This window comes from Leptopilina heterotoma, unplaced genomic scaffold (genome assembly GCF_015476425.1).
Source record: "Leptopilina heterotoma isolate Lh14 unplaced genomic scaffold, ASM1547642v1 Lhet_169, whole genome shotgun sequence".
NCBI classification, from domain to species: domain Eukaryota; kingdom Metazoa; phylum Arthropoda; class Insecta; order Hymenoptera; family Figitidae; genus Leptopilina; species Leptopilina heterotoma.
Genome location: NW_025110885.1, coordinates 160,016 through 183,077, shown reverse-complemented (window position 1 = coordinate 183,077; position 23,062 = coordinate 160,016). Strand labels below are relative to the sequence as shown.

Below are 23,062 nucleotides of genomic sequence, written 5' to 3'. Positions count from 1 at the left end.
TATTAATTCAATAATTAATTGTTAAGAGTTAAGACCAATAATTTAGTTAATTATTAAGGCAATAATTATTAACACAATAATTATTAACTCAATAATTAATTACTAAGACCCAATAATTGATTAATTAATAATACTCAATGTTAAGTAACAATTACCTGCTCAAGAGTAAAAAGTATTAAATAATGAAGTAATTAATAATTCAGTACTAAAACCTAATTAAGTACTAAACATTGCTAAAAAAAAAAATAAAAAGATTTGACCTTATGAAAAAAATCAGTTTTAAAGTTTGAAAATAAAAGAACTTGAAGCACGTTTTTAATATAGAAAGATAGCTCCCAATAGGTACAAAAAAAAATTATTGTAATTAGAGATAAGTGTGATCGATAGTGAAAACTAATCTTTTGTCTGAATAAGGGAAAAAAGCTCGGTGGTAAAAAGTAGAGCTTAGTATTTTATATAATGGAAGAATTAAAATATAAAAAAAGGCAGTCGAGTGGCAGCTATATACTGTTATCTGCGAGATTAAAATTGTATTCAAAAATATTACTCTCCTTTTTAATGGACTTTTCCAACAAAAAAAAAAAATATAGGCGTCACTATGTCAAATTTGAACATTTTTAAAATTCTCCAAAAAATTTTTAATGAACTAGAATTTCTATTCCCGTAGTGTTTTTTTTTTAATTTCTCAGCAATACCAAAACGGGAGGAGATCTATCTCAAAATATAAAACCAATCCATGATTGTGCCAAAGGCGTTTATATTTTAATTTATTGATAAGAATAATCGTTTTTTTGAATTTATTTTTTTTTGTAATGTTATTATTCACGGATAAAAACAGGTCGAAATGTTATATCTAAACGGGTTTATTGTACCGATGATTATTTATCGGTATTTAAAAAATATACTTTGTTTTTTTAATTTTTACATTTTCTATTACACAAATAATTTATAATAGTGTATTTTTTTCAATTTTCTTTGTCTGTCGAAAGAAAACATACTGTACATTTATTGTTTTAATTTTTTTTACTTGACGATTTGTATAGATTTTGTAATTATTTATTTCTTTTCGGCAATATATTAATTATTGTCATAAAACTAATTGAAATATCGCTTTTAGAAAATTTTATGGAAATTAAAAAAGCATAATGGAAAGATATGATTCGATGATTTGAAACATTGTAGTTAAAGTGTCTTTGTAATGTAGTAAATTATTTATTAATTGTAATAATGCTTTTAAACAGAGTATATAGTGAATAAACGTTATATTAATAGCGCTTAGAAAAATGTTGGTTTTTAAGTACTTTTACGACGAATGGCCAAATCTGAGATAGACTGTATATATATCCACTTGATTGTTAAACGAAATAGTAATTAGAGTGTAAATAAAAAGCTTTATCCACGTAAGTTCATTTATTTTCTTTCTGTTCCTTTCATTAATTAATTAATTTTTAGATTGAATATTATTTATTAATAATATAACAGGGGAAATTTACTTAAATTGATGAAAAAAATAGTTGCGCCGGGTAGAATTGCCTCAGATTGATGAAAAAAATACTTTAGGAGTTTAGGAGCATCCAAAATATAATTTTTTAAATTATAAGATTAATGAATTTTTTGAAAAAATGAGTTGCATTAATTTGTTAAGTTGAAAAATTTCCTTTTAAATAATTGAAATTCTCTTTTTTACCAAAAACCTACAAAAAATTGCTGTGATCCCTGATATAAGTATAAAAGAAATATTAGGAAAAAACGAAACTTTTAATTTTGAATTATTTCATAGATAAAATTTCATTATTGAAAATAATAATTGGGTAACGGTAAAATATTTTTAAGGAATAACAAGGACGTAAAGGGTTCTCCTTCAAAAAAAGATAAGACATTCTGATTATTAAAAACTTATTAAGAAATTTAATATTAGCATAATCTTGTACTTGTAAAGTTTGAGCGTCAAGCGTAACGTAAATAAAGGAATTAAATAAAATTTGATTATCTCAATAGATTAGATAATTTTTTTTTATACAGTGTACTAGAATACATGTATTTATAAAAAAATACGAACGTTATATTCCGAAGTATTATTAATATTATTATTATTATTTCATCACTAAATCGCGTTGCGCTTTTGCAATTTATGGCCGTAAATGAGTAAAAAACTAATTACAGTGTGCGTATAAAAAACGCTTTCAGTCGGTTTGCAAGAATGCGCAAGAATCAAGTCTAACTAGGAAAGAAATTTTTATAAAAATTCCCACCTAGGCCACTTCTTTCTTTTTTTTTTAACTTTTTAAAATCTCCAAAAATTGATAAAAAAATTTTATGCTTAGTTATTTTTTAATTATCTATTTATTAAAAAATTCACATTAGTAACTTATTATTAAAAATGCCTTACTTGTTATTAAATATTTATGAGACTGTCTCCCTTGGTTACTGATTTTTTTTTTCATTTAGTAACGGTTTTTTTCTTCCGCCGCTCAGAAATAGTAAAATTTGTTCTTTCGCGTTCATCTTATTTTGATATTAATTTAACTTTTTTGACGCCTTTATGAATTTCGGGGAAAAAATTCGGCTTCGTCATCGACATTAAAGTGTGTATACTCACAACGATAAATTGTGACAAATTTTTGCTTTTTTTCAATTGCTTTTCTTGTTTGATGATATATATATTTATAAAAAAAACGCTCAACTCCCTACAATAAGACACATCGTCTTCTTCTCACTGGTTCTGGCGGCTCTAACGCTGCTAAAATTGCTTCGTCAAATACATTTTTTAGTCCTTTCTGTAAAATTTAATTGGCATTAAGAATTGATAATTAAAATTATGATAAAAAATTTTCTAAGTTGTATTTATAGGAATTTTCTTTCTGATTTTTACCTGAGTGAGGGCACTGCATTCGACGTATTTCACTGCCTTGAGTTCCTTGGCAAGTTTTTCTCCTTGCTCACCGGTGATTGGTTTCTGTTTATTTTTTGCAAGTTTCTCAATTGTGGCTGCATCATCTCTCAAGTCTATTTGTGTCCCAACTAATAGGAAAGGTGTTTTTTGACAATGATGTGTAATTTCAGGAACCCACTGTAAAGAATAGTCAAATTTTAATATCAAGCAAAAAAAGAAGTCTTCTTCTTACTTTCCTAGTATCTAATTTAGAAGTTTAAATCAGTCATTCCATTATATTTCGACTCAAAATTATTTGATACTCTATAAACTATTAGATACCATTATAACTCAAAATTATTAGATACTCCAAAAAATATTCGATTACATTTAATTGCGAATTTCTTTAATTGTAAAATTATTCGAAAACATCAATAACTTCATTTTTCAAAAAATATTTAATCATTATTTTTCCATAGGAATTAAGATTTTCAAAATTTCAAATTTAAACCTTTTTGAAATTTAACAACTTATAAGAATATTTATTATAAAACATGAAGAAAGTGATTACTCCGAGTCTTTGACTAGGAGTGATCGATTTCTTCATTTTTTATAATAAATTAAAGATAACAGAGTGATAAGATCATTATTTTATATAATAGGAATATTTTTACTGTCATTTTTTCAAAATTATTTTCATCATTTTAATTTAATTATTATTTTCGAGAATTTTTAAATAAAATTCTTCTTTAAATCAATTATCTTTAATAATTTTTGAAAAAGTTCTTTGAGAATTTTCAAATCCATTTGTTTACAATTCAATTTTACGAAATTTCAATTCTTCAGAAATTCTTCAATTAAATACGTATTAAAAAATAAATACTTTAAATAATTTCAGAAAAAAATTCAATTAAACTTTTTCAAAAATTAAATTGAGAATTTTTAATTCTATTTGTTTACAATTCAATTTTACAAAATTTTGATTATTCAGAAATTCTTCAATTATATCTTATATTGGAAAATAAAAACTTCAAATAATATTTTTTAAAAAATGCATTGAACTTTCTCAAAAAAAATTAATTCTACATAATTGCCAGTTAAAAGTATAAAAAATTAAAATTTTCAAAGATTTTAATTTGAAACCTTTTCAAAATTCAATTATTTCTAAAATTCCATGCTAAAATGTTTTAAATATTCAATTATTATTTCAAATTTTTACTAAAATTCATTTTTAAATCAATTTTTATTAGAAAATTCGACGAGAATTCAATTATTTGAATATAAAAATAAATAATTTAGTGAATGTTTCTCAACACAATTTCTTCATAGAAATTAATAAATTTTTTGAAAATAATTCAATTCTTTCGTGAAATTTTACTATTTCATCGAAAACAAATTGAAATCCTGCGAAGAATTTTATTTTTTATGAAGATAATTGAATTCTTTTAAAAAAATTTAATTATTTATGAAAATAATTGAATTCTTATAAAGAATTTTATCAAAAATTTTGAAAATAATTGAATTATTTCACAGAATTTTATTAAAATTTTCAAAAATAATTAAATTCCTTTAGGGAATTTAATTCAAATTGAATTACAAATAATTCAATTCTTATAAAGAATTTTATCAAAGTTTTTAGAAATAATTGCATTCCTGTTAAGGATTTTGTTATTTATGAAAATAATGGATTTTTTACGAAGAATTTTATTAAAATTTTTGAAAACAATTGAATTTCATCGAGGAATTTTAGTATTTGATGGTAATTGAATTCCTGCCAAGAAATTGACTAAACTTTTTGAAATTATTTTTATTTTCAGCGAAGAATTTTATTATTTATAAAGATAATTGAATTCTTGTCCAGAAAATGATAAAAATTTTTGAAAATAATTGAATTTTTTCTAAAGAATTTTATTAAAATTTTTGGAAATTTTATTGAAAACCTGTGAAGGATTTTGTTATTTATGAAAATAATTGATTTTTAGTGAAGGATTTTATTAACATTTTTGAAAATAATTAAATTCCTAAAAAGAATTTTATATTATTTATAAAAATAATGGAATGCCTGGAATAGAAAATTGAATTTTTTACGCGTTAAATATTTAATTCCAGATTACCTTTTCTTTGACATTTTCAAACGACGAAGGCGAAACGACAGAAAAACAGACGAGAAACACGTCAGTCTGGGGATAACTTAATGGTCTCAGTCGATCGTAATCTTCCTGACCTGAAAGATTTTTAATTGGAAATAATACTCGAACATAAACGTAAAGAATACAAATAAATTATCAGAATGTGAAGAAAAGTGAAAAAAATGGTAAATAAAATTAAAAGTTTATTGCTAGTTAAGTAATTAATTATTAAAATTTATTAAAAGAGGCGAAATCTTACCAGCTGTGTCGAATAATCCAAGTGTGTATGGTTCTCCACCGATCATTACTGTGACGGCATAATTATCGAAAACAGTAGGAACATATTCAGATGGAAACTTGTTTGTAGTGTAGGATATCAAAAGGCATGTTTTACCAACAGCTCCATCTCCTACTACCACACACTTTATTGTCTGCATTTCTAATCGATCTACTTAACCTGCGTAATAAACAATATCTCCTTTAATATTTCACTTTAAAATTAAATTCAAGAATTGTTATTCAAGGAATTTCAGAAAAAAATGTCCCACAGATCGATAACAATAAAAATCAAAGCAAATTCCATAAGAAATGACAGAAATCTCTTAAATCTATTCTAAAAAAAATTTTATACAACATAATTAAATAAAATAACAAATAAAACAATACCGAGAGAAAAATTAGCTAAACAGAAATATGCTATTATTCGATCTTGAAAACAATCTTTCTAAAATTAAAATAAAAAATGTTTGCAAAAATTTACAAAACGCATCAACAAATCATAATGCAAATTTCACAATTATATTATTTTGAGAATGAATCATTTCAATCATTTTCAATAGTTAGCGTGACTATAATGACAACTACCATATGCAAAATAATTCATTAATCGATAAGCACCCTAATAATTATTCTCGAGTCTTTTACAATGATTTCCAACAGTACAAGAATTGAGAAATAACCAATGTTTACAACAATACTGCTTAGAAAAATAATAATAAACCTCTGGAAATATGACAAGTGAGAAAGTTGGCACATGTTATACTAAATAAACTTAATGACCATCGGAATAGTTACGATTGTAATGAAATTAAGAAAAACGAATAACAAACAATTGTCATTGTTATTTGTATGTTAACAAGATATTGAGAGAAAAATGATAGAAGGAACTATGTAAATGCACACATATGCACATTTGGAAAATTGTTTTCAGAGCAGCCATTTTGACTGATACGGCAAGTAGCTACATTAATATTAATTCAATTTTAGTTCACCATTATAAGACACTTTCGTTGTAAAAACGGTAAAATCCACACTTGGATGTTTTGAAAATGATTAAATTTTGTTAAATAAAAAGTAATAACACTAAATTTGTAAAACTCACAATTAACAGGGCGTCGACACAACACTTCACTGTCAAAAAACTGAAGTAAAAATGTAGAGGGGAAACTCGATGGTGAATTTTGAATGCGTATGTCGTGCGATCTGATGGGAAATCAATGTCACTGGGGAGAAGCGGCAATTTTAAATATCACACTTAATGGGAAATTTAAAAAAGAAAATTTAAATAAATGAATACCGAAGTAAAATACAATCATTCACTTTCAGGCCTCGGATCGACTTTAATAAGTAAAAAAAAGCCACTTTAGTCGGTTAAAAATAGAAAAAAAGTCGAAAAAGTCGTATATTTAATTTAGTGTTGTTACAAAAATTTTATTTTGTATTTCCCTGATTCTTCACTGATTTCTAAATTCAATAAATCAAAATTTGAATAATTTTGTTAAATAAATATTAAATAATAAATATTTCAATTATTTAAAATCTTTTTAATTGTATAATTCAAAAATTGAATTAGAAAAATTATTCAAAAATAAATTTTCAAAGATTTGTCTATATAGTTATGCTTTTTGCACTATAAATACCACTGAGAAATCAATAGTTATATAAATAAATTTATTTACATAAAAATTGAATGTACAAAAATTGATGAAAATTATTTACAAATAACAGTCGTTGATTTTATGCAGAAACGGCACATCTGAAGCCAACATTTCCAGCGGATGTGTCTGGAGTGTTTTGACTTCGAGCAGCGCATCTGTATCGATAACAATAACTTTTATGACAAAGATAGGATCCACCTTTTTTCACTTTGTCAAGTGCATTATCCGCTCCAGTCTAAAATCAAAAAATTAATAACCAGATAATAAAAACGAAATTTTTAACTGAAACACAAAAAATTAATTAGTCTTTTTTGGAAATCCTTCGCACAAATAATTACCGGATTTTTTTTCTCAGTCTTTGAATGATCAATTTGCCACCAATCTGACGTCCATTCCCAAACATTTCCGGCAATATTGTAAACACCATATTTATTTGGAGGGAAATTTGTGACTGGAGATGTGCCGATAAAACCATCTTCTCCTGTATTACTGCCTGGAAATTCTCCCTGCCATATATTTGTCCTAGAATAATTATAAAGTAAATATTATAATGTAAATGTTCAATTATTTTTATAAATAATACAATTTTTTTTAAAAATTCAATTATTTATAAAATTTTAATAAAATTCTTCGCTAAAAATAAATTATTTTCATAAATAACAAAATCCTTTACAGAAATTCAATTATTTCCAAAAACTTTGATAAAATTCTTTATAAGAATTGAATTATTTTCAATACAATTTTAATTAAATTCCTTAAAACAATTTAATTATTTTTAAAAATTTTAATAAAATTCTGTGAAATAATTCAATTATTTTAAAAAATTTTTATAACATTCTGTTTATGAATTCAATTATTTTCATAAAAAATAAAATTCTTCGCCGGAATTTAATTTGTTTTCGATAAAATAATAAAATTTCACGAAAGAATTGAATTATTTTCAAAAATTTTATTAATTTTTATGAAGAAATTGTGTTCAGAAACACTCAATAAATTATTTATTTTTGTATTTAAATAACTGAATTTTCGTATAGAATTATCTAATAAAAAGTTGATTAAAAAAGGAATTTTAGTAAAAATTTTAGATAATAATTGAATATTAAAACCACTATAGCCTGATTTTTTTTTAGAAATACAGTAGAGACTCCATTATCCGGACTAATGGATGCAGGCACTTGTCCGGATAATCGAAAATGATTCCAATAGTGGTTAAATAAATTTAACTAATAATTAGTTATTGTGAACTATTTCATTAGTAAAATATTAATTTTAGTAATGAAATAGTTCACAGTAAAATATTAATTTTACTAATGAAATAGTTCTGAATAAATAATTATTATTTAAATTTATTTTTAGCTTATGTCAAAATAACTGAATTCTTTTGGCAATTAATTGAATTAGATAAATTTGACTACTTTTTTCAGTCATTTATTTATTTCAGTTAGTAATTTTCTACCGATAATTAGTTATTTTTTTTTTTTTTTACTAATTGCTGAAGCAAAAAGTCAGCCACGATAATTTTAGTATAATTATTAGTTATTTTCAACTATAAATTCAGATTTAGAGAGCTTGCATAGAAAATTATAAATCATTTCGAGATCTAATGATCTCGAATTATATATGTGTGTATATTTATCATATAAGTTGAGAGTAAATCTTTTCGTGAAAGACAGTTCATTATAAAGTTCGATTGCATTTCACGTTATATACCTGTGCTCGTTATTAGGAGTTAGTTTATTTCCCCAAGGATAAAGACGATCCTTCAGACCACCACGACATGTGACTTCCCACTCAGCTTCTGTCGGTAATCTCTTTCCAAGCCATTTGCAATATGCTGATGCATCGTGCCAGGAAACGTGAACCACCGGATGATCTAATCTATCTGAAATATATTTTATATTCAAGAAATATTCATAATTATCCATAAAATAATTAATTCGTTATTTTTTTAGGTTATATGCGTAAAAACGCTTGACATTTCACTCTTACTGCTAAAATACGTAAAATACTATAAAAATCAAGAGAAATTTAAAGAAAAAAAAATAAGAAAAAATTAAGAAAAGCATTTTTACCTGTTATATTAGAATCATTGCCTTCGGGATGAATCCAGGAAGCACCTTTAACAGGTAACCACCAAGGAGCCGCTTTGACAGCCTGATCAATAGTTGATTTCAATTTCTCACTCAAAAGTCCCTCAAATACAAAGGAATCACCAAATTTCTCCGCCTCTGTCTGATGATTAGTTTCAGTCACAAATTTCTTAAAATCCCCATTGCTCACTTCATATTTATCAATATAGAAACTATCTAAAATAACTTCACGTCGTGGTCCTTCTCCATCTGGAGCAAACACCGGCTCATTTGTACCAATAAAATAAGAATCACTCTCAATTTTCACCATATTTGAATATTTATCTTTATCATCAGCATTGTGTAAAAAATGACTCTTCAAATCCTCATTATTAGTGATAATAAAGTTATCATTATTTTTATGACAATAATCACCGTTAGTCTTGTCACATTTTTCTCTATTTAAATTTTTTCCACATGAACATTCATTGGAATTATCGGCAACAACGTATGATATTAGAATAGTAAAAATAATTTTTCTCTTTAATGATCGAAACATTATTTTTTTAAATTAAAAAAATATGTACCTTTTTTTGACAGATTCATTAATGTCAACAACAAAAACAAATATGCTTGTCACATGACGCGATTGTCAGTTGTTCCCTACAGAGTGCGCGATTTTTTTTTAAATATTGCGCATGTGTAGATTTATGAATTTTTATTGGTTCTTGAATATATCAGTTCAAAAAAGTAAGTTTTTTATTCTCAAGATTCGAAAGTAAATTTAAATTATTTATTCGAATTGTTTATTCAATAAGGTGAATGAATAAACAACTGATTAGAAAATGTTTAAGTTTTTTTTTGCTAAATTGTAAAGAAATTAATATTAATTATTGATTAACATTTTTATGAGGATCAGTTGGTACCAGTGGCCGAAAAACGCGGGCTTATTTTAATAATACGATATTCAAAATTTTTATATTCTATTTATTTATTATTCCATACGTATTTTATTTAATTATTTATAATAATACAATTATAAATTTTTGTCTATAAAAATTAATTGTATTGATAATTATATTTTTAAACATAATTGAATTCGATCAAGAAATTTTATTAAAATTATATTGAAAATAATTCAATTCTTGTGACGAATTGAATTTTATTAAAATTATATTGAAAATAATTCAAATCTTGTGACGAATTGAATTTTATTAAAATTATATTAAAAATAATTCAATTCTAAAATAATCCGAGAAATGTTATTAAAATTATATTGAAAATAATTGAATTCAATTGAATTTTGAGAAAAATTGTAATTCTTTTCAGAAATTTTATTAACATTGTAGACTGAAAATAATAATTGAATTCTTCTAAAGAATGTTATCTTCATTTTTCATAATAATTGAATTCTTTCAAGGAAATTTATAAAATTTTACTATAGGTGAAAAAAATTATATTTTTCAAATTTATTTATATTTTAACAAATATTTTTAAAAATATTTTATTTTAACTGTTTAATTAAAAATTAAATATTAAAAAATATTTATTACAATGAAATAATGGAGTTGAAAATAATTTGTTTCTAAAAAATAACTCTTATTTAAAAATGTAATTGCCTTTATTAATAATTATTTATTATTACAAAGGAATATTTTTCATTTCCTATATTATTTATTTACAAATGATTGAGTAGATTTTTTCTAAAAAAAAAAATTATTTAGTTACTATTACTATTTTTACTTTTTGCCCTTTTTTTTAACAAGAAGATTTTATTTCAATAGCAAAATAAAACATATATAGTTATAAAAAACAAAAGATCTACTAGTAATAATCATTAGATATTTATAAAAAAATCTCTGTAATATTAAAAACATTTAGTATAATAATTATTATAATTATAATATTCATTTCTCATAATTAATTAATAGTTGATATTAAATTAATTATTTAATAAGCTAACTTAATAACAATTAATTCATTAAATTGATAATAATTAATATTAAATTAATTAAATAATTGATTGATTGATTAAATTAATAAAAAATAAATGATTTGATTATAAAAAATATTATTCAAAATTAATTTATCAATCAATAATTAATTATGAATAATTTCCCAATTATTATTGTAATAATTATTGATACGTAATATCCAATATTATTTCTCTTGTTTGGAAATTAACAATACCCATGATTACAGAAAATGTGTATTCAATAATTTGTTTAATTCAGTGAGACATCGAACCAATCAAAATAATAAGACCAATTGTTAAATTTATTCTTTTGTTTAAAGTGAAAGTTTGTTTATTTAAAAAAAGAACGAAACGGTTTTTCTGAAATTTGTACATAATCTTTATTTTATGTCATGGTTATTTCTTATGGTCTTTGAATAATTTCGAAAAATACAAAAAGTGTGTCGTACATTAAAATATTTTGCTGATGCGATTAATGATTTTACTGTTATTAGATCCATTTGCTAAATATAAGTATGAAAATATATTTTTGTCAGTTTTTTTTTTCTATTTTTGTCTCTATTATTGCTACTATTTTTGTTTCTATTTTTATTTTTATTTTTATTTCTATTTTTGTTTCAATTTTTTTTTCTAAAACAATTGTTTTATATTTTTAATTTCAATCAATTTCATTTCGAGTAATGTATTATTTTTAGATTCAAGTAATTAATTATTTAGAATTTAAATAAAATTATCGTTAATTATCATTTAACGACAAAAAAAATTAAATTTTATTACAGATAATGAGTAATGATATACATACAATAATTTGATTCTATAATTATTTGATTATTTATATTTATGAATAAACTTTAACAAACAATGCAATTTGAGAAACTGCAACTTGTATAACTTTCGAGTTAAGAAAAAGCTCTTCTACAGGAGTAATCAATATTCACTAAATTCTTTAAGATTTTCTAGATAAAATGTTTTTTAAAAAATGTATTCTACATTTTCAAAATAATAAAAAAAAAAAAATTCTATTTACAAACATTCGTTTAATTTACTGACTTTTTTTCACTTCATTTCCAAAAAAATATTTCTATAATTTCAAAACAAAAAAATGTTTTTTTTTTCAATAAATGAATATTTCGTATTTTTTTCAGCTTAAAAAAATAAATAAATATATTTTCATATTCGCATTTTAGATTTAATTTCATTATATACTATAAAATAAACGCGATGATAATGAAAATAAATCTTGTGTTTGTGTGAGAGAAAAAAAATGAATTTCTTAATATTCTAAAAATTTTAGCAAATGTCAGTGATCACAGATAGGCTTATTAACAACAAAGAATACATTGAGTTCGACAATGGCAGCAAATACCAAAAATATACCGTACATTGAGAGGCAAATATAGCCAACTCTTTTGTCTAATTTAAATTTATTATTGGCAATAGCGCCGTATAATAAAATTAATGTTGAGAATAAAGATATTGAACTGTACACAAGACCTTCTGAATTAATTTGTACATAATGTTGGCCTGGCACCTTTGGTGAAAATATCGCCTTTATAAACCAAGGGAGACCAAGGCATAATAATACATCAAAAATATTCGATCCAATTGAGTTACTTATTCCCATTGTTCCGTGGCCTGTCAAGAAAAAAAAAGAGATTATTAAATGGAAAATTAGTTTCTCTTTATATTTCTATTTTTTCTTTTGCTTAATTAAGTTTGCTTACTAAAAAAATTGTTTATTATTTCTGTTTGAATAAATAAACAAATAAAACAAAAATTTGAATAATTAAACTCTTTTTTACAAAAAAAATATTCATTTTTTTGTAAAAAAGAGTTTAATTATTCAAATTTTCTTTTATTTCCCTGGGGTGCATTATTATTCAATGAAGGAATTTTTTCCATAATTTTTAAAAGACAATTTTTATTTACGAATTTCCAAAAAAAAATTTTTTTATAAATCAAAATTTTATTTGACAGAATTTACATTACGTTGAATTTTAATTTATAAAAATTTTCATTTGCTAGAATTTTTATTCAACAGAATGTCAATTAGACGAATTTTTAATAGACATAAAAATATATTAGAGAGAATTCTGTCTTAGCCGAATTTTTATTTCTCGAAAATATTATTGAACAGAACTTCGACTAAAAAATATAATTTAACAAATATTCGGTGAAAAAAATATTTTATTAAATAAATAAATAAATTTCTATTCTGATAAATAGAAATTTTAGTAAATAGAAATTTTGTGCAATTAAGTTCTAGTAAAGTGAAATTTCTGTAAAATATAGAAAATTGTTAAAATGGAATTTCCGAATAATATTTCCGAAAAATAAAAAATCGACTAAGAATTCTTTCTATAATATTTTTTTTATGTCTATTAATAATTCGAGTAAATTGACATTGTGTTCAATAAAAATTCTAGCAAATCAAAATTTTGCTAAATTAAAATTCAACGTAATGTAAATTCTGTAAAATAAAATTTAGATTATAAAAAAATTTTTTACTATTAAAATTCGTTTAAATGAAAATCGTCGTAAGTAAAAATTCACAGAAAGAAATTTCGATTAAAGAAAACTTTCTGGCATAAAAAAATTCTGTCTTTCGAAAATTGTAGAAAAATTCCTTTATGGAATAATAATGCGCGCCCTATTTTATTTGGTGCAAAAAAAAAGTAGAAGATAAATAAAAATTGTTTATGAAAAAAGTAATTATATTTTCCATGAGTGAAATAGGAGTCTAAAAATGAAAAATGATATATTTCGTCTGAAAAATTTAATTTAAAAAATGAATCGTGTCGAAATTAGGTTCAGATTTATGCAAATTTACCTTGATTCGTGACGATGACACTTGACACTGCCTCGGGAACGCTCATCCCAGCAGCGAGGAAAGTTAATCCCATTACAGAGTCAGGAATCTTGAGAGTATCACCTAAAATAGATTTCTGATGAGTAAAAGGGGAAGCAAGTTTTTCAAAACAAAAAAATTTATTTTTGAAGTAAATAATTATTTATTGCTATATTAATATAATAATTATTTATTGTTGAAGTCAATAAATAATAATTGTTTGTTGTTAAAAGTATATATAAACATTATTATTATAGAAGAACAATGTAATAAGCAAAGTTGAAATTAGTTTACCAATAATTGTGATATCCCAGGCAACCATATATGACATGGATGCAATCCAAACGATGCACATTGTAAATGTCAGTGGATACCAATTTCTCAATGATTGCCTTCGGCAATCTGGAATTGTCACTAAAAGTAATAAATTAATTGGCCAGGTGAAAACCCACCAAAGTCTCTCCATTTTTGGATCTGGCCAATTTGTCATATTTACGATGTCAACTGAAACAATGTCATTTTTTATTTATTATACAATTTTCAATTGTCAATTTAATTAATTTAATTTTTTAATTTCATTTAATCAAATTAAATAAAATGAAACAAAATAAAATAAATCAAACTAAAATAAAAGTTAATAAAAAAAGAGACATAGGATTAAAATAAAATGAATAAATTAAAGAAATATTCTCGATCAAAATTTTAAGAAAAGGAAAATTTTCTTCAATTTTAAAATAGAGAAATCAATTTTTTAAAATAGTTAAAATTTAAATTAATCAATAAAATAAAAAATTATTAAAAGATAAATAAATTCTACAAATTTAATTTATTTAATTAATTAATTAAATTTACTTTTTACGAATTTACATAAATTAAAATTTCAATACAACAAAATTTGAATTTAAACAATACAATTCTCAATTTAAATTCTCCTTTTCTCTTCGAATTTTTGAATCATAATTAGAAATGACTTTAATTATTACCCCGAAAGTACAATGCCAAAAAATGAATAAATAATTTTCATATTATAATAGGATTCTTTCGAATAAAAATTTCATTATTTCCTAACAATTGTGCCAGCGTGCTTTTTATGAGTCGCGGGTTAATTGCAAGCAAGCTCTGTGTATTTGTATTCGCGACATAAAGTTTTCTCTTTTGTGCTGCCGCCTTCAGCGTGAAATCATTGTTGTTACCACTATATTCAACGAGAAGAAAAAAAAAAACCTCGAACAGAAAAGACTACAAGTTGCTTTGAGTTTCATTTTCTTTTCTTTTTGGTTGCTTCTTAAATATTAAATACAACAAAAAATTACAAGCCAAAAAAAGGAAAAGAAAAGACAAATTTTTCTCAAAGAAAAAAATAATTAAAATTAAAGGGGAAGGGAGAGTAAAGAAATATTATCGAATTTATGAAAATACTTACGAGAGTCATCACTACTGAAGTCGTCACTATTACTCATATCTAATACCTCCGCACAGTCTGAAATTACACCTAATTAATTAATAAATTTAAAAATTCTAACCAAAATTAATAAATTTGTATAAGAAACTTAAAAAGAAAAATAAGAATCGAAAATTCAAATAAAAGAAATTTTCACAATAATAAATAAATTTTATAATTGATTTATATGCTTTTGCTGCAGCATAAAAACTGTTATACCATAAAAAAGTGGAAATTTGTTAATTAAAATTTTCCTCCGTCTTTCAATCTAAGCATAATCAATGTTGTTAGAGTAGCGAGGTGAGAATCGACTAAAACTTGACCTGTTTTTAATCACCTGTACGATGCCAAGTGGCATGATAAAACCAGTCACAAGAAGAATATTATAAATTAACAAAAAAAAAAAAAAAAAAAAAAAGAAAAAAGAAGAGCAAAAATGATAAAATATTTGCAAATAATTAAAAAAAAAAAAATTCCCCTCCTATACTTTATTTCCAAATTAAAATTGTCAGTTCATTAATAATTCTATTATCCAATTATTCCGTTTATTAAGTTTTATAATTATGTAGAAAATTAATTTATTAAAATCGTTATTCTTTGCCATTAACAGACAAAAAAAAATGTAATTATTTTTCTTATTTCTTATTAAAAGAATTACTAATGGAATTTTCAAGTGGGAAGTTTCAATGTAATTTTATATTTAATATAATATGAATCAGATGATTTTGTCACTTTTCAATTGGAAATGGATAAGTCGAAATTAATTAAAATTATAATTAAATAAAAAAATTTACCATTTCTTTAAGGGGTGGGTTCAATAAAATTTTTAACTATATCAAAAAAATAATTTTAGTATTAAATGAAATTAATATTTTTATCAAGAATTCAATGGTTAGAAAATATTTTGACTCTTTGAAATTTTATTTTTCTCAAAAATCAAAATTTGGTATATTTTCTAATTCATGCGTAATTTTGTAGAAAATATGTTTTTATGTAAAAAATAAAAATTGCCGAACGAAAAAATTTATTTAAACTATTTTTAAATGGATAAATTATTATTCAATCATTTTTTTTCAACTAATTTCAAATCATAATTCTATCATAACTTTTTTATATTTTTCATTTTTTTGTATAAAAAAATAATTGAATTTGAATCAAATTTAAAAAATGAAATTAAATTTTTAAAAATCAATTAAATGCGATCTTTGGTTCAAATTCTGAAATTATTGATTCAAATACGATTTATTTGATTTGAATAAAAACTATTTGATTCAAATAAATATTTAATTGATAAAAGACTAGTAATCGGTTATTTCGATCAAATAAATATTTTTTTCAGCGAACAATTTTTTTTTGGAATATTTAAATTATTTTCTTGATATATAGTTAATAATATCGGCGAATTTACACCTTCCTTTTAAATAAATAATGAAAAAAATAAAAAAAATTGAATAATAAAAAAGTATTTCTTACTATTAGAGAAAGCAGTGTCCTTTCCGTTCGCATAAATTGGATGAATTGTTTGACTCGCCATGAAGGAATCAGTAATTTTATTATTCGTAATTAAGGGTGTCTCCTCATTCAAATTTTTGTATTTCCTTCTCTTTGACACTTTTAGATGCATATATTTATTGATACGTTTATTAAAACACATCGCTGCAATAAATAAAAAGCAGTTAATTCCAATTTTCAATTTCGTTAATTAAACACTGTTTTTTATGCTTAAATTATATTTACATTTTTTTTTCTTTTTTCTTTCGGCTCCTTAAATTTCGAACATTTAAATGAAACGCCATTTTTGTTACTTTATTTAATTTCTATTTTATTGAAAAAATTATTTTGCTTATTAAAATAATTATTTTCTATTATATTAAAAAAAATTGTTTAAAAATATTTATTATATTTATTATTTATTTTATAATTTATTTATAATTTATTTATAATTTATTTATAATTTATATCTATTTGAAAATATACTATTTAAAATATACGTATTTAAAATATACGTATTTAAAAATATTTAAACAACAAAAATTTCCCTTTATTTGAATTAATTGAACGTTTGAAATTTTAAGGAAAACTTTTGTTCCTATGATCCACAAGTTTTGAACGTTCAAATGAACGAAACACTTTTTATTAAAAATGTTTTTATAATTTATTGTTTGCAATAAAAATTAAAAACTTAAATTTTACACTTAGAAACTTTATAATTCATTTATTTTATATCGACAAAAAATTATTGTAATAAATATTTAAATTAAAGAAGAAAATAAATAAATTTCGTTCATTTGAACGTTCAGAACTTTAGGATCATTTGTTCCTAATTACAGAGAAATGCAATAAATAATTTTTCTCGCAATTCGAAAAAAAATTCACTCACCTAAAATGTATAAAATATAGGAAATAACGAGAATTAATGCTTCGTACCACTCGATACGACCGTCATGTAGTGTTATAATTAACAAAATGACTGTGAACCCATATGCCAGAGAATCTCGACTTACGGGCCACCAATCCAGATCTAAAACCTAAAATAATTCAAATTTAATAATTTAATAAAAATTAAATATGGAAAAATATTAAAATTAAGTAAATAAAAATAACAAAATATAAAATTAATTTAACTAATTAAACCTAATTTATTAATTTAAAAAATTATTATTATTATTATTAATTATAATACTTATTTTATACAAAGTTGATTATATTTTATAAAAATTGAAAAAATATATCCTTCTCAATAAATGAAAATTTAATTTTAATTAATTATTGTAGAAAAAATAAATAATCTGAATTGATGATTAAAAATTTAATATCAGACTTTTATATATAGAAAAATGATTTTTTTTTTTTGAAATGAAAAGAAATATATTTGAGAAAAGAATTTTCTGTATAATATTAATCTTGCCTGCGTAGCAAATAATCCACAGCAAGCAGGTACTGCGAGAATATTGAAGACTGCAGAACCAACGATAGTACCAATTCCCAGATCTCCTTCGGTGATAAATGTTCCCACCACATTTATGAATAATTCTGGACTGGATGTTGCAGCAGCCATAAATGTAGCGCCAGCAACATCTTTTGTAATATTAATGTCTATAAAAGAAATAATAATTTTCATAAATATCCATTACAATAATTATACTTTATACTTGTAACTAATGAATCGTTACATTGTGACTGAGTTACTAATTAGTGACTAATTAGCAACTGTCACTGATTTGCAATTATTTATTTTATTCATTGCATTAATTTTTTTTATTTTCATTAATCCATTTATTTTTTTACACCTATTTTTATATTTTTTATCTATTCTTTTATCTTTTTCTATTTTTTGTTTTTTTCTATTTTTTTTTATCTTTTTCTATTTTTTGTTTTTTTTTATTTTTTTATATCTTTCTCTATTTAAAAAAATTGTTTTTTTATTTATTCTTTTTTATATTTTTTCAAAATTGCGATTTTCTTGTAATTCCTCGAAATTATAAAATTTGAAGTATTTCGAAAATATTATTGAAAATAAAATTTTTTGTACGTTTCCAATTTTTTATTAATAAAAGAAAAAAGTGTGATACTTAATTTGTTTTCAATTACTCACTTTCGCAGATCCTTTTTATAGATGGAACGAAAAAATCGTCGCACACAATGGCGAGAAGTAAAAACATATAAATAGCAAGGATAAAATGAATCGCTAAATAACCCGACGCTCTTTGTGATCTCGTCAATCCATCAGATGGAAATTCTTTTATGGCTGGCGGTGTGCAATTTCCATTTTCCTCTAATGTCACGTTTTCCTCCAATTGTAACAATTTTCTTGATCCTGTTTAATAAATTCAAAGAATAATTAACTTACGTTGAAAAAAAAATAAATTTCTCCTTCAAACGAATTTAGATTATTTTAATATTTCATGCATTAAATAAAATTAGTAAATAAATAGGTAAAAAACAAATTAAGTAATCAATAAGTAAATAAATGTATAAAGGAATAGGTAAATATAAAAGTAAACAAATAAGTAAGTAAAGGAGTTAATAAATAGGTAAACAAATAAGTAAGTAAATGAGTAAATAAATAAGTAAACAAAGGAGTGAATAAATAAGTAAATGAAGAAGTAAATTAGTAAATAATTGAGAAAATGAATAAGTAAACTAATAAGTAAATAAAAACGTTAATAAATAAGTAAATACAGGAATAAATAAATAAGTATACAAATAGGTGAATAAAGAAGTAAACAAAATATGTTAATACAGGAGTAAATAGAGGAGTTAATAAGTAAATACTTGAGTAAATAAAAAAGTAAACAATGAAGTAAAAAATTAAGTAACGAAAGGAATAAATAAAAAAAGTAAACAGATAAGTAACTGAAGGGGTACATCAACAAGTAAATAATGAGGTAAAAAATTAAGTACATAAAAAAGTAAATTAACAGTAGCAAACATTTCTACTGAATACGAGATATAAATTGAAATAAATATTGAGATAAATTCAAAAAGAAAAATTTCCTATTCTATATATATATATCATTGAAAAAACAAAATTGCTTTTTCCTGAAAGTATAAAAGCACTTAACGAGAAATATTTTTCTGCAAAAAAAAAGGAAAAAAAATAATAGTAAATATTTAATATCTTCCTATAATGTATGAAGCTTTATCAAATTGTAATCAGATTAATATTTCAAGATTGGATAATTTTGTATCTCTTTAGTTTCAAGAAAACGTCAAAATATAAAGAAGATTTTCATTTTGATAATGTAATAATTCAAAATTAACTACGTAGTTAATTTTATTTTGAACAAAAAAAAAAAATATTAAAAATAATCTAGTCTTTGAAAATCAATCTCTCAAAAAGAAAAAAACAAATTAAAAAAAATAAACGTAACGGAAGAGGAAAATTTAACGAAATTTATCTTTACAATTCATTTCTTTTTTTAGAAATATAAAATTAAATAAAAAATTATTCGCATCTTTGAAAATCGCAGCTCATTTATCATAAATTATTTTCTCACTAGACAAGAGAACTCCAAAATGTTTTTGACACAAATCCTTGTTTGCAAAGTCTTTAGTCTTATGTCTTGTGACTTTGTTATCATTCACAATCATTGACGTCAATCATCTACCCCCATACTTGCAAATCTTTCGTATCTTTTTTTTTCTTCACCTTTTTTTGAGAAATCTCTAGATCTTTAATTCATAGAATTTGGAATTTCACATCTTTTCTCGTCTAATTTCTTAACAACGCAAATAGTCGCATCTACGTTTACATTTTTACGAATAATCAAATATTTTAATTAAATTTCACTAATCAAGGATTTTAATATAATTATTATGATTTCTTATATAATAATTTATCATTGTAATTGTTTATTAATTTTAATTACACAAATTTTAATTGCTCTTCAGCAGTAATCGGTGGTAAGTATTAAATTATTAATTAGTAATTAATTAAATGATTTAATAATTACGAATTATTCAATTAAAATATTGATTAACTATTAATCTCCACGTTAAAATTAATTGAAAAATAATCAATAATTTTATATAATTTAACAATCTGAATAATAATTATTATTTACGTTCACATTATTTTCAATACTCAAGTATTTTATTTAAATTGCAGTCATCAAGGACTTTAATATAATTGAGCTTTTTATATAAATTATTATACAAAAAAATAAAAATATAAAAAAATATTAAAAAATATATAAAAATATTACAAATGTTTAGTAGTTTTAATTGCAAAAAAGTGAATAACCTTCACTAGGAATTTCTTTTTATGTGAAAATTAATTACAAAATAATAAGTAATTTTATGTAATTGAGAAGGTGAAAAAAAAATGTTTATAAAAAAAGATACGAAAGGAAATTTTTGTATTTCCAATAATTAAGAAATTAATGATTGTAAAAATAAACCCATTAAACAATTAGCAATACGTTCTATTTTTTTCCTATTTTCATTTTTATTATAGATTTCTTTTGTTTTTCAAAATGCAATAATTACACAATTTAAATAATTTCCTTGAATTATAGTCAATATCAGTTGAGTCAAATATTGACCAATTCTATATCATCATATTCTCAACAAGCAGTTTAAAAAAAAAACAAAAACAAACAATGGTTCAAATAAATTACTATTCTTCTCGGAAAAATGTACAATTTAGTATTAAATTGGATAAAAATAATTTTTAAAAGTGAATTTCTTTCTCTGAAAATTGATTATGGAATTATTTAATAAAAATTAATTAATTTACTTTTGACAAATTGATTGTAAAATTATTTATAATATGAACTTTCTTTTTGACAAATTGATTGTAAAATTATTCATAAAAGTGAATTTATTTCGAACAAATTGATTATAAAATTATTTATGAAAATGAATATTAATTTACTTTCGACAAATTGTAAAATTATTTATAAAATGAAATTTCTCTTTGTTAAATTAAATGTAAAACTATTTATAAAACTAAATTAATTTAACTTTCAAATGAATTTCATTCCGATAAATTGATTATGGAAGATTAAGAATTTAAAAATATTCCATTAATATTCTTTTCTAAATTCGTAATTTTCATTAATTCAGTTTTAGAAAAATTGGTTAACTTACACTTTTTAAATTATTATTTCAATTATTAATTTAATTACCCAATATTCAAAAATTCGTTCACTCATATTGTTTTCGATAGACATTTTTAATTAATACTTATTCTTGCAATTTTTTTCAAAATATTTCGTAACTTGTATTTCAAATACCAAACAGCTTTTTATTATTTTTTTGTAGAAAAAATATTGGGAAACCGTTAATTGATTACAATTTTGAATTTTACAATTTATAATTAATAACAATTGTACAATTATAGTTAGAGAATTAAAATCACTTTTCATTAGTGGAAGAATTAAAATTTTCATTAACAGCTAATTAAATAAAAAAATTGTACTCACCGACATTATGGTAATTGGTGATATGATTTTCGGTATCAATTTTGGAGAAAACTCCTGAAACGCTAAGGCAAAGATAATACATCGTTGGTATAGCGAGCACAACAAATAACCGAAATCCAACGATGCGTCTATGTCTTTTATTCCTGGCATTTTGTTTTTTTTCTGGGTTTCCAGGCCCAGAGATTTGCAATAGCTTTCCAGTTTCCAGTTTGGAAATATAATAATTTTTGATCATATATAAAAATTGATGGCGAAACGTCAGAGTTTAATAGACGACGTTTACCTTGCTACTGGTAGAATTTTGAGCGATACACAAACTGCTATTACTTTTCACTACACACATTATCTTATTCAAGATGGCGATAAGGATAAGATATATTATTCGTGTTGTATATTCTCTCACTCTTTGGGGGGGAAAAAAAATCCAAACAAACTCTCCCTCAAAAAGAAGGAAAATTTTTCTGATAATAGCAGTATCGACATTGACCGACGGAAACTTTCTTATTTAAATTCCAAAACAACGTTTGTATTTTTGTTTTCATTATTTTTATAATTTAATTAAAAATTAATTTTTCATTCTCAAAAAATTCTTTATCTAAAAATAAACAAATTTTCGATATTTCAGGGAAAACATTTAAATTAAAACCGAAAAAATAGATCATTTTTTTCAAATATATTAACATTTTAGTAAATTATTAATAAAGTTATTAATTTCTATTATTTTTATTTTGTTATTTATTATTTTTCTTATTTAACAAATGTATTTAACAATATTCCTAAAATTCTGAATGTTTAAATGAACAACGATACTTTTTATTACTTTTTTTTAATTTCGATTTTATTGCACAATATTGTTTTACGT

General features: G+C 22.6%; 4 protein-coding genes across 6 annotated transcripts in view; 1 reads left to right on the top strand and 3 right to left on the bottom strand.

Moving 5' to 3' along the window:
• Positions 1-2,559: 2,559 nt before the first annotated feature.
• On the bottom strand, positions 2,560-6,488 carry LOC122499513 (cdc42 homolog). 2 transcript variants are annotated; one of them, XM_043607914.1, is made up of 5 exons: positions 6,383-6,488; positions 5,261-5,458; positions 4,987-5,096; positions 2,873-3,070; positions 2,560-2,777 (listed from the first exon to the last, which is right to left on the bottom strand). In XM_043607914.1, exons 2-5 carry the CDS (start codon positions 5,436-5,438, stop codon positions 2,688-2,690), a joined length of 576 nt encoding a protein of 191 aa, XP_043463849.1. In that variant the 5' UTR covers positions 5,439-5,458; positions 6,383-6,488; the 3' UTR covers positions 2,560-2,687. The 2 variants fall into 2 exon arrangements, with proteins under 2 accessions (XP_043463849.1, XP_043463850.1); XM_043607915.1 differs by having other exon boundaries at positions 6,273-6,385.
• A 442-nt stretch (positions 6,489-6,930) lies between these two features.
• Positions 6,931-9,662, bottom strand: LOC122499512 (formylglycine-generating enzyme). Its single transcript, XM_043607913.1, has 4 exons — positions 9,011-9,662; positions 8,649-8,820; positions 7,277-7,460; positions 6,931-7,173 (listed from the first exon to the last, which is right to left on the bottom strand). Exons 1-4 carry the CDS (start codon positions 9,564-9,566, stop codon positions 7,018-7,020), a joined length of 1,068 nt encoding a protein of 355 aa, XP_043463848.1. The 5' UTR covers positions 9,567-9,662; the 3' UTR covers positions 6,931-7,017.
• A 2,553-nt stretch (positions 9,663-12,215) lies between these two features.
• LOC122499507 (sodium/potassium/calcium exchanger 3-like) lies at positions 12,216-22,563 on the bottom strand. Of its 2 annotated transcripts, none has more exons than XM_043607900.1 (9): positions 22,201-22,563; positions 18,867-19,088; positions 18,180-18,367; positions 17,652-17,799; positions 16,745-16,927; positions 15,254-15,322; positions 14,125-14,334; positions 13,813-13,914; positions 12,216-12,617 (listed from the first exon to the last, which is right to left on the bottom strand). In XM_043607900.1, exons 1-9 carry the CDS (start codon positions 22,433-22,435, stop codon positions 12,283-12,285), a joined length of 1,692 nt encoding a protein of 563 aa, XP_043463835.1. In that variant the 5' UTR covers positions 22,436-22,563; the 3' UTR covers positions 12,216-12,282. The 2 variants fall into 2 exon arrangements, with proteins under 2 accessions (XP_043463835.1, XP_043463836.1); XM_043607901.1 differs by having other exon boundaries at positions 15,254-15,310; positions 22,201-22,561.
• Positions 20,239-23,062, top strand: part of LOC122499510 (sodium/potassium/calcium exchanger 3) — a 38,577-nt gene continuing 35,753 nt past the window's right edge. The window contains exon 1 of the mRNA XM_043607911.1: positions 20,239-20,677. The gene's annotated coding sequence lies outside the window, so the exon portion shown is untranslated. The remainder of the gene's footprint in view (positions 20,678-23,062) is intronic.

Coding starts and splice junctions, on each gene's coding strand:
- LOC122499512 (XM_043607913.1), bottom strand. CDS start 9,566: ATGTTTCGATCATTAAAGAGAAAAATTATTTTTACTATTCTAATATCA. Junction 8,821..9,010: donor CAATGATTCTAATATAACAG/GTAAAAATGCTT, acceptor AATATATTTCAG/ATAGATTAGATCATCCGGTG. Junction 7,461..8,648: donor ACTCCTAATAACGAGCACAG/GTATATAACGTG, acceptor TAATTATTCTAG/GACAAATATATGGCAGGGAG.
- LOC122499513 (XM_043607914.1), bottom strand. CDS start 5,438: ATGCAGACAATAAAGTGTGTGGTAGTAGGAGATGGAGCTGTTGGTAAA. Junction 3,071..4,986: donor TTGAAAATGTCAAAGAAAAG/GTAATCTGGAAT, acceptor TATTCTTTACAG/TGGGTTCCTGAAATTACACA. Junction 2,778..2,872: donor AATGCAGTGCCCTCACTCAG/GTAAAAATCAGA, acceptor TAAATTTTACAG/AAAGGACTAAAAAATGTATT.
- LOC122499507 (XM_043607900.1), bottom strand. CDS start 22,435: ATGATCAAAAATTATTATATTTCCAAACTGGAAACTGGAAAGCTATTG. Junction 19,089..22,200: donor CACCAATTACCATAATGTCG/GTGAGTACAATT, acceptor TTTATTAAACAG/GATCAAGAAAATTGTTACAA. Junction 12,618..13,812: donor TGTCATCGTCACGAATCAAG/GTAAATTTGCAT, acceptor TTTTCTTGACAG/GCCACGGAACAATGGGAATA.